This window comes from Bidens hawaiensis, unplaced genomic scaffold (genome assembly GCF_021521415.1).
Source record: "Bidens hawaiensis isolate Kalapana, Puna unplaced genomic scaffold, B.hawaiensis_p1.1 tig00036711_1, whole genome shotgun sequence".
NCBI classification, from domain to species: Eukaryota; Viridiplantae; Streptophyta; class Magnoliopsida; order Asterales; family Asteraceae; genus Bidens; species Bidens hawaiensis.
Window position 1 is genome coordinate 124,393 of NW_027505425.1, and position 12,472 is coordinate 136,864.

Consider the following 12,472-nt stretch of genomic DNA (forward strand, 5'->3'; position numbering starts at 1 on the left):
AACTGAAGACGAATTAGATCCGCAGAAAACATTACGGGAGGAGGGGTTGAGGACGACTGAAATTGAGATGAGAGGATTAGGCATGATTTGAATGACCAAAACCTCTCCGAGGACATGGTTGAGGATAGGAATTCGTGGAGAAGTAGAATTAAAGTTAAGGATTTTTAGGGAGAATTGAATACCCTAGGGCTTAGACTTAACTTATTTATGTCACATACCATAATGGTATTTCCCTTACATATATTATTATTATTATTATTATTATAATTATTATTAGTTTTTATATAGCTGTTAAACTGTGATCTTATTATTAATATTATTATAATTAGTAGTAGTTTTTATATAACTGTTAAACTTTGATTTCCTTTATTTTGCTTCATACACATGTACTTAGAGTAAAGGGTTTCTCTGGAAGCCACCTCTTTATTCCTTTGGATAGAGGTACGGTGTGCCTAAATCCCACCCTTCTCAGACCCTACTTATAGCTTTGCTGTCGGTGGGATTTTACTGGGCATGATTGATTGATTGATTGACAAATTGATTAACTGACTGTTTGGCCTAGTTTTTTAACAAAGCTTATAGCCTTTTTAGTTATTTTTATAAAATAAGCTTAATTTAGTGTTTGCTTAGCTTTTTAAGCTTATGCTTATTAACTTATATAAGTTCATTTAGAAAAGCTTATTTAAAGATGGTTTTTTTAGCTTATTTGATAAAGCTAATTTGTTTAAGGGTGTAAATTACTCATTTGTTCTCAAATGATGATGGATTAGTAATTATTACTCTAACAAATTAAAGAATGATGGATTTAACAACTTATTAAGACACATAATTAACTTGTAGAATATGAGCTAATCCAAACACTTAAAAAAGCTTATCAAATAATAGAAAATAAGCTATAAACTAATTTTTTTTATATAAGCATAAGCTTAAAAATAAAAGCTAGGCCAAACACCTCCTGAGAGAGAGAAATAAGGAATGAAGAAGTTTATATCTAAAACATAAAATCAAAAACTAATTTTCAAAATAGCCAGATTATTCCAATGGAATATTTAGCTTATCTTGACGCGTCACGTAGCATGATTTTTCGTTAGAACTGACGTTTTAAGGTTTTGGCCGACTGATTGGCCAGACGAACCGTCGGAGGAAAAGACATTCGGATCTAACGGCTCAGTTCATGCTTCTGTCGGATCCGACTGTTTAATTTGTTCGACGGGCCCTAGATTTTTCAATCAGGGGGTTTTTTATTTTGAGTTCTATAGTGAAATTGAACACTATGGATGTGTTCTCCTCGAAAAATAAGCGCTTTGCACTATTGATTTGCTAGATTATGTGAAAAAATTAAGAAAGATGAGATGGAGGTTGGTTATAGAGGTTTAGGGTTTGAGATGTAGAAGATGAAGAATTCAATCGGATCCACTAAAATTCAGTCAGATCCAACGAAATTCCGTCGGAACCATTAAAACATTGACACGTGACGATTTTAAAGGATAAAATATTCCATCGGATGACGTAAAATTCAGTCGGATCCGACGGAAAAAATTTGGCTATTTTGGGGATTTTTTGTAAACCTAGGCTATTTCTGGAAAAAAAATAGTCAAATATGGCTGTTTTTGGAATAAATTAATTAGTCAAATATGGCCCATATAAACACGTCTTTGACAACATGCTTGGTCTCAAGGCGTCTTTCACGACATGTTTGACCTCAACGCGTCTTTCACGACTTGTTTGGCCGCCAAACGCGTCTTTCACGACCTATTAGAGCCTAAACATGTCCTGAAAGACACGTTTGGTGGCCAAACAGATAGTCAAAGACGCGTTGAGACCAAACATGTTGTCAAAGACATGTTTATAGGGGACATTTCTGGAAATTTTTATTTATGGTGACAAAAATGGAATCTCTCTCCATTAATAATATAATAACGATACTCTCGGTATATTAAATATATGTTGTTTAATATAACGATACTCTCGTTATTAACATGAAAATAAGTAGTACACGTACCTTAATATAAACTAAAATAAATAATGGAAGAATATAACAATTATGTTAAATGATTTCAACCAAGCTCTTCAAATTATTCTTCAGCAACATCTTATTGACAAGAACTTAATTTCGACTTTTACCACAACAAGGTCTTCTAGTATTCTCTTCGCTGCAACAATGAACAAACTAAATTTGACGGTTGAGGCTGAGGCACATGTTTAACATGTTTCCCTTAAAACAAATTCCATGCCTCTACATAAAACAACGCGTCTGTCTCCCGGGGTGCAACAGCCGAAGCAGTTGGTACTGCCGGAGATGTCCACAACCCGAGGCTACGTCGGTTAAATTGTAGTGTTAGAACTTGTGGAAAAAATAGAATAAAAGGGTAGAGGAATCAAGTAGAGAAACTCATCTCTATAGGTTCCCAACATATGAGTCTTTACAGTTTTCTTCTTCACCAGTAACTCTTCATGCATGCATATATTTTTTCTTGAATTTTCTAGCTTGTATATTTTCTAGCTTCTTTCAAATGAGACACATAGCCTATTTTATATACAAGGGTTATGAGTGAGTAAAGTCTTTACAGTTTTCTTCTTCACCAGTAACTCTTCATGCATGCATATATTTTTTCTTGAATTTTCTAGCTTGTATATTTTCTAGCTTCTTTCAAATGAGACACATAGCCTATTTTATATACAAGGGTTATGAGTGAGTAAAGTCTCACTTAATTAGAAATTTAATAATATAATAAAAACTAATCAGTTGTCATTAAAAGTCTCTACTCAAGTGTTTGATGTCCAAATGAAAAGTTTAATATTAATTATTCTAATTAATCTCCATTCACCACTTTCTAATTTTCCAACAAACTCCCATATGAATGGAGATTTATCATAACATACAAAATATCCAATATAACCTCGCCAGTTGAGTATTGCATGATAGATAGGTGTTAGCTTTGAACCTTCCTTTGTGAAGCATACCTAGTCTCATAGCGTTTAGTATAATGATGTCCTTGAACAAACCCTCATTTGTATAGACGACAATATATTTCACACAATACTCTCCCTAGCCAGGCACATCCCCTCATTGTCGTGTCAATTATGGTCCTGGAACACTATGTGACACTCGTCAATTTCAGGTTAACTCCGTTAATCCAAACTCCGTCAATTCAAACTTAAGATCACTTGATCTATAACGCACATCTCATTACATTTGAACTAGGGTTTTAAACGACGCTTGACAATCACTACACATGTAGTCTTTCGGGATTGCACCGAAACGCAAACGAGTTGACGCAAACCATTGGTGAACAAACGACAAACATCAAAACAATAATTATTTGATAATTATGTGTTAGGCCTATGTGTTATTTGATAAGTATGTGTAGAACATTAACTCAAGATGCAAAAAGTCTATTTTATGCTAGAAATTGATTAATTAGAAGCTTAAGGGGGTTAAGTGTAATATAATTATATATATAAACAACATATTAATAACCTAAACCCTAATCCCCACCTCTCCCCCCCCCTACAACCCGATCGGCCCTCACCCCCCCCCCCTCTTGCGACGGCAGCCACCACCAACACCATATTACTTCCGGTTTGGCCTTGTTTTTCATAATCGGAGCATCCCGCACTTGTTTCTAGGCATCTCTCACCTTCCTCTTGCTCGTTTCTGCGTTTTTAAGGTATAAACATAAAACCCTAATTTTGTAAATCATGTGTTAAGTGTTCTTATGCTTTATATGGATTAGATGATGCTTGATTATGCTTCGGTTATTGATTTAAATGATCATGTGTGATGTTGAACGGTGAAAGATTGGTAGAGCATTGATTGTTCGTAAACCCTAGAGGGTTACTACTGATTTTTATGGATAATTATGTTTATTGCATGTTTGGGGATATGTCGTATGCTTAGGATGCATGCTAGATGTTTGTGTGTGCTTGCTGATTTTTGACAGCAGAGATGGTTAAACTTGAACGAGGTGTAACTTGTTAAATATAAAACAAAACTGGAATATTTATGAGTCTAAAAGGTAGTTCTCTGAGTCTAGTTTTCAGAAAACCCAACCACGCCTGATTTGGAGGTGTTTTGGTTGCTCAAACGATTTAAATGTGATCAAAGGTCAAAACTGGTACTGGACAGATTGTAAGTTATGTTTAGACAACTGTAACTGAATGTTAATGTGGTAATTGGTCGAGATTGTTAACACTACAATGTACTAGGTTGAGTCTAGTTTCTATAAAGTCCAAGTTTGTAATTTTTGGACGGGTAAAAGTTAACTTTTATTATTTTACAAAACTGAAGTGCAAGTCTGAATTGTGAGACCTACTGTTAGGCTGTTTTGTAATTATCATATCTCATAAACTACAAGACCAAATGGGTTGGTTCCACTTCTGGAAGTTAACGTGTTGAGTTAAGAACCTAACCCAATTGGTCTTGTATTAATTGAAATTACCATTTAACGGGAATAACAAATATCATTCTGTTGCGCATGATTTTGACTGCTGTGAGTTTACTGTAATGTTTTGATCATTTTGAGAAATCTATGTGGAATAAAAATACAATAAAAATAGTTCTGAAAACCTAACTCATGTGTGTTTGTGTGACGATTTTTGATGAATTAATTGATATGTTATGATCTGTTGAATAGAGTAATATTTCAAGTAGAAATCTGTCTTGATAAAACTAGCTGCTGAACTATATGAAAATACATGAAACGTGCTTGTTGCTAGATAATTGCTATGTTTTTGACTAAATTGCCCTTGTGGGGAATGATTGCTAGTAATGTACAGTATTAATACTTGACACGTAAGTAGTTGTTCACACATGTAACGTATCACCAATGTGTTTGTTGAGTCACACACAATTCACAAACGAAACACGAAACGTATCTCATGCATAGGTATTATGTGCCGAGTCTAGAGACTCAATAATAGTTCCAACACTTAGAAAATCTCATTCTTGTTTTAGAACGCTAGTGAGGATTTTCTGTGACGCGCATCTCTTGGTTGACTTGTTTTTGAATTCTTCGCAAACAGTGAGTTTCACTTTCCCCTTTTACTCTTTTAAACACTTTTTACTTGGGGGAGATAACATACTCCAAAACGCTTTAGATTTTGTTATTAGTTATATATCACTTGTAAAGGCTAAGTGCCAAACGCACCAACTAAAGTCCTTCATAACATCGAACCGTTTAGTATTTGTATAATAGCGAGTCATTGTTGAGTAGTGCTACTGGGTTTGACAAACCCCACCCAACTCTAAACTCGACTGGAGGTCGAGTGGGTGTAATCTTGGCTAACATATTTTCCATGGTCGTGGTAGACATGGTGGCAAGGCAATTGATAAACAGTCAGCTTCGGTGTCGAACACTTAGTAATACTTGTTTTATAGGCTAGCTACCTATAGATATATAATCGATTTAACATTATCTGGTAACGCAAACGCAAAAACGTAAACGCAAACGCAAACGCTTTATTTATATAAACTTGTGAACTCACCAACCCTGTGTTGACACTTTTAGTATGTTATTCTCAGGTAGCCGAGGCGGGCGCGCGGTATAGGAACATGCATTACACTGAACTCTGTCGTTTTTGCAAACTTGTTTTTTTTTAACTATTATTAATTGGGTTTTAAGTCGTCTTGCGTGACGCAACACTTGGTTTATGAATTTACGCTTCCGCACTCATTTAAACTTAAATGTTTTCGTGGTTTGAAAACTTTATTTATGGTGTTTGATTATAACTAATGATTCCGATCCTGTTAGTTCACACCCTCTGACGGTAAAACTCCGTTAGCGGATTTTGAGGATGTGACACACTAGCCTGGTTTCGTGAAAGCTCTAGGAATTGCGCACCCCACAATTTCATTTGAAGTGACCCACTTCTCTTTCACGTAGGTCATAATGATTTACACAAATCATTTACCATATATCATGCTTAGCCTCACAACATGTCACTGTTGTTATAGGAATGGACTAGGAAGTAATTAGACTCCCTTTATAATTTAGGAGGATATATATATCAGCTTATGTGCCAACTTATACATAAGATACGCCCCCACAGTGACCACCCTTAGATATATAATTAGGTTGTCCTATTGAACTTAGATCTTGGAATCTCCAGTCAACTAAGTTAGGTTTCCTTTATATACCCTTTTTCATGGGCTTTAGTCTCATTCCATAACTTGATCTCTACTAAACCCTCAGGTTGTTGGATCCATAACATTATCTTTGACTTTGTCAAGTCACTACAGATAACTTGCGTAGTTGAGATCAGTTGTCATGATGTGTTCTTAACTTATAAGTTAATTTTGCCTAGTGTTAACTTTCTAAGACTATAACCTCAGTGGCCACCGGAATCTGGTTATAATATTTGTCTTTGTAAGAAACACTTATCATTAAGGCAAACACCTCTCCATTATGCAATACGACCTTTTTGTCCTCCACTTAGTCGTGTGTTTGCAATGTTGGATTGGATTACAATAATCCTTATTGCTAAACCTTCCAAGTTTAAATGCAAGACACCTCCACATTTAAGTGTTACTGGATAACCATTTCTATATACTATCAAGAGTAGTTTCTTAAATGGCTTCCCCCACATTTCTTGCATTTCGATATAGTTTGTTTAACTTTACGTATAAAGACAACTCGTAACTCATGATTTGAACAAGACAGCCCCTTTGTATCAATGAGTTCATCATTGCTTACTAATAAAGTAACACTTTTCATAAATTTGTTATCAAACATCACCAACTTAAAAGGATTTTAAATCACCCTCTAAGATAATCCTCATAAGTTATATTATTTCCTTACATTGAATGAAAACCCAGTTCAAATTTGTCTATATAGAAATTCATTCATGTTTTTGTATCTGTTAAACGTTTCATGTTAATTTGTCTTCTCAAAGCACCATAATTAACAAGTACTAGTCTAGCATTCTTTAGACCACAATACTTTAGCATGTGAACAAAAATTGCATCACTCTGATTCTTCACAACCATAAAATTATTACAATATCACTTTGAAACATTCACCCCTTAGCTTAGACAAAGTTACGAGACTTTTTCACAATCCCAAAATATGTCTTTTGGAAAGTCTCGCAAGTTAGTATGTAGCACATCAATAACTTCATCATTCATTCAAGGAAAATAACTCTTTTGCCTTTGATCTTTAAGACTTCACCATTGATTTATGTGAACATTAAACACAAGTATTAATCCAAATAATTCTGGTGAATACATTCATCACTAACAAGATGAATGTTACTCGTCTACAGTCACTATAATGTTGAGATAAAGTCAATTGGATTGACACTTAAGCTCTTGGAATTCACATTTGTTTTTGAAAGCCATTTATTGAGATACTCTCCCATTATGAAAGATAACACTCTCACATAGTCAAACAACATGGATGGTTGTAGAAAAATCTACATATCCATCAATACTGTAAGTATTTTTTTTAACTGAATCTCTTAAGATTCGTTTAAATTCATTTATAATAGTAACATATATTTCTATATATATGATCAACGTATTTATGATTCACACTCAGTGAATCTCCAAAGATATATATTCCTGTAATCTCCAAAGTTCCATTTGCTTATGTTGATTTTCTTAAAAATACTCGTTTAAACCAAAATAATTTTTGTGATTCTTGTGTTAATGACAAGTTTGCCCAATTGCACTTCCCTATTAGCACTACTAAAACAAATGCTTGCTTTGACTTAATAAATTGTGATGTGTGGGGTAAATATCACTGATGTGGTGCGTGCGGTGCGGTAATATATAATGGATTTGAGATTTAAGCTTTTGTATAAGATCGTGTTTTAAATTTATAAAATTGATTTTTACTAAGACTAAACACACACAAAATAGCCAAGTGTACCTATCGTATGTAACAACTCGGGTTTTTCTAAATTAATATTTATTAATCATAACCCGACCCACTTTTATGATCGGGAAAATTTTATCTAAAAATAAATATCACGCTTATCGAGACATTATTATTTTAATGTTATTGTTTAAATATTTATTTAATTAATAAAAAAACAACTTTGAACTAAAGACAATTTTAACCTATAAACCTTACTTTAACCTGGTTAAATATCCAACTCTATAGTTGGAGAACCATTTTGAAATTTCTTCCAAAGTTTATATTACCCAATAACCCAAACCCGATTCATTTCTTAATTTGTGACCCGTTTATGTTTCTTGAGCCTAAATCATCGCGTCTATGTTGGAATTTGATCGTGTTTGCTATTACACATGCCATATCGATCTCCACCGACTTAGTTGATTAGGAATTTAGATCCATATTGGTACGTATTTATCTTTTATAACGAGCCGACTTAGCCCGTTTATGATTAACCCACCTAACCATCATAATAACTCAATTAAATTTGTAAGCATCTTCCTATCCTCGTCGCCAACCATAACCCTATCCTTAATTTTAGTAATCGCGTTGTTTTGATGGTGGTTTTGACCTGCGGCTGCCGTCAACTTTTATAACGATTTAAGCATCGTCCGATCATATAATGAGGTAATTAATTACATAGTTGTGTTCGTCGGCCACCCTACTACAAAAACCCTATGGTTAATTAAATCAAATCTTAACGGATTTACCAATTGTTGAATTAGGGTTCTTAATCTAATTGAGGTTTAATAGGTTCTGCATTTAAATTTATGTTTATAATCTCTAACCAGCAGACCAGCTAGTCCAACTAGTTGTTTGTGTGGTGTTAACATCTGTGAGCCTGCCAGGGCGCGAGTTCTAGCCCCGACAAGAGCACATCCTTTTTGGGTTATTTTCTTTTCTTAGTTTTTAATTGTTTTATTAGTTTTAATGTTTTATAAATTAAGTATAATTGGAATTAGTTATCAAATAAGCAGTATTTTATTTAAAACCCAACACTTTAATCCATGTTTCCCCTCCCTACACCACACATATTACATATCTCCCAATTTCATTAAAATTAACTAATTAAATGATTTAATAACTACTAGTATAAGTTATTATCAAACACTTAATTGCTTCTCCAACTTCTCATCCAAAAACTGGATGAGGCCATCAAGTGCGGTGTCAGGTTCGCCTTCCCGCATTAGCTGCTCCCCAATCTCAGCAGGGGTTACCTCTAGCTTGGACAATAGATAATCAATCCGCTCAAACGAGTTGTGTTCCGTGATACCCAAGTAAGTGGATGCCATCACACGGAACCCGCATGGGGTACAATACCCCATCTCAATATGGACGTCCATTCGCCCAGGCCGAAGGAGCGCAGGATCTAATCTTTCTTTGTGGTTTGTGGTGAACACGATGATTCTTTCGTCACCACAACTCGACCACAAACCGTCTACAAAGTTCAAGAATCCCAAAAGTGTAACCTGATAAAAAAAAGTTGTTAGTGAAATATTTTAACCCGAACGCGTTAAATGGATATACCAGCTACCTTTTGTTCTTGATCTGAATGTGCGTCATGATCAGCTCGACCTCGCAACTGAATGGAACAGTCAATGTCCTCCACAACGAGTATGGAGCAGTTGGCAGTAGCCATCAACAAACTCCGCAACATCTCGTTTGACTTAACAGCAGTCAACTCCAAATCATAGATGTCAAACTTCAAATAGTTGGCCATTGCAGCAATCAAACTAGACTTCCCGGTTCCAGGCGGACCGAACAACAGGTAACCTCTCTTCCACGCCTTTCCAAGTCTCCTATAATACTCCCGCCTCTCCACAAACCGATCCAGGTCCCTGATCACCCTCTCTTTTACACCCGCATCCATTGCCAGCGTGGCAAATGTCGACGGGTGATCCATATTCACTGACTTCCACGACGTGTACTCCATGCCATATAGTTTCAGCATTCTGTCCTCTCTTCTCATTGTCTTGGCCATTTCACGTATGAACGGTAGATACTCATTCACCGCAAGATTATAGTGATTGCGATTAAATGTGAGCTCGAATGATCGCTGATCAGTTCTGGTTGCACATCTATCACCATCGTCGTTGTACACCACCCGAGGGGCCATCTTTTTGGAAGCCAAACACCACCTAAACTTAACTCCTTTGAAAGTATCCATATAACATTCATTAGTTTCCATTGTAAGTTTTATGTTCCTGTCACTCGGGTTTTGCGTAGCAGTAACACACTGAATATTGAGTGACACCCGGGCAGCGATGTAAGCTTCCGTAGCAGTGTAAAGTAGGTTCCCGTGAAGCCCATCATTCTCGTCGTAAATTTTGTGGGAAAGTTGGTAACAGCATTTTTTATGGCCGGTAGAACATGATTTTGTACTTCTTGTAGACAGTAGCGACCGACCACCATTGCGGTGGCGGCTATGGCCAATTTGATGGGGCCTTTCATGACCCCTTGGTTGTTCTTAGGCTGATCACTTGAGGAAGCCGTTAGTGTGAAAAAACAATTAACGGAGATCTGAAATGAACAATATTGTACTGATGTTAGAAACCAAACACACAATAAAAAGTAAATAACTAAACATTAATAATAAATAAACTCATGAATATATACACACACATACATACATAATTAGTAGCTAAACAGAAGACTAAAGATAATTAATAAACAACACATGAACACTATAACATCATCACAAATTCTTGCAACACAAAACTAGCTATAGATATATTGATCATAACACCTCATCTTATAAGCCAAGCCTGATCCAAATGTATTATATATAGAGGATGATCATATATATGAAAAATGTAAAGTACGACCGAGTAGTTATTGTTGGAAATACTCATGAATATATGGTTATATATAATTAAACAGCTAAACAGAAAACTAAAGATAAAATAAACAAGTAACATGAACACTATAACATGATCATTACAAAACAGAAAAGTAGAAAATTAACTAGCTAGCACTAAACAAGCCTAATTAATTAGTATAATTAAAACAACTAACAGCATCTTTAACACAAAACTAGTTATATTGAACATATTAGCAAGTTTGATCCCAACATGCCCAAATATTATTCTGTCAAAGCATTTTCACCTTTTGGAATGCAATAGAGGATGATCTTATGAAAAATTTAAAGTACATTAGAATTCCATATTAAAAGTATATATAAATTATTTGATTCAAATGATACTAACAGACCGAGTAGTTTTAGAGACGAGATGATCATAATTAAGCATACATGAACATTCGAGTTTCATATGAATTAAAGCAGATCGATCTGATATCACATGATCACTTGGAGTTATAAGTTTCAAAATTTTTATACTTATTTTGACTCAAAGATAAATCTTTCTTTGGATTTTGCGGATAGATTGTAAGACCAAAGACTTACGTTTTAACCATAGAGTCACCTTAATGTTATAACTCATAAGCACTTAGACCATGTGTAGTGGTGGCTTTGCCACTGCGTTATGGGTGAAAACGCAGGGGGTACACCCCCCTGCGTTATGTTGATTTCAATTTTTCAAGCGTTTTATATACAACGCTACAAGGAGGCTTTATAACTCTGGAAACACCGCCCCCCTTCAAGTTATGACTACACTTGTTTTTTGTACAAAACCATAACTCTGACTGGGCGCCACGTGACGCATAATCCCTGGATGTGGAGCTTTACGACTACACATGGTCTTATATATTGTCTCTGAGTCCAAATTACACACATGAAAAAGAGTCACTAGCACACTGCCACGTGGCAAACACTGATTGGAGGAATATATATGCTAGTCCTCTCATAGAACTACCACCTTTATGTCCTTATAATAATTACTATATTTATGTACCTGTTATAAATTCTTCTGTGTATTGTTTTTTTTCTTAAATAATCTAGTCTGTTTTCCAAGTAGGTAAGAGGCAAGTCAAAGATTCACTGTGTGTAATCGATTGTACGTTGCTTAAATATCTTACATTTTAATTCTTTACAAGTATAGACTTTAATAGTTTAATATATATTTGCTGTTCTGGAGATATATTCTCTAAGATTACTTGCATACATATTATTATTGACCTTATGAAAATTAACCAATATTTAGAACCTTATAAAAAATTTAGATAAGATGTTGTTTACAACAATGATGACATGGAAGTTAAAAATATGCATAATATGTAATTATATGACATTATTGATCTAGAATTAAAAAAAAAAAAAAAAAAAGAGAGAGAGAGAGGGTGAAAATGTGCCAACTTTAATATTATTACTTATACTTATAACTAAGGATAAATTTTGTTTTGTTCCTAAAGATGTACAACGGAAGTTTATAATAAACATACGGAAAGTCTCTATAAATGAAACCAAATTAATAATAATAATAATAAGACTATGCATGTCCTCACTTATAGGGCGCATATGTCGTCCAGATGCCTACGCCGACGAATACATGTCGTAGCCAAAGGGTTTGTCACCTTCGTCACTGTAGGGGGGAATTAATGGACTTAATTATTTTCATCCTCGAGTCAATGAGATGGGTTGTGCCGATCTCAAATAATGGAGCGGTGCATGTTAGGCC

The 12,472-nt window shown here is 34.9% G+C and overlaps 1 protein-coding gene across 1 annotated transcript; it reads right to left on the reverse strand.

Moving 5' to 3' along the window:
• Window positions 1-985: 985 nt before the first annotated feature.
• On the reverse strand, window positions 986-10,918 carry LOC143613123 (AAA-ATPase At3g50940-like). Its single transcript, XM_077086921.1, has 5 exons — window positions 10,914-10,918; window positions 9,433-10,321; window positions 9,018-9,367; window positions 3,571-3,658; window positions 986-991 (listed from the first exon to the last, which is right to left on the reverse strand). Exons 1-5 carry the CDS (start codon window positions 10,916-10,918, stop codon window positions 986-988), a joined length of 1,338 nt encoding a protein of 445 aa, XP_076943036.1.
• Window positions 10,919-12,472: the final 1,554 nt, after the last annotated feature.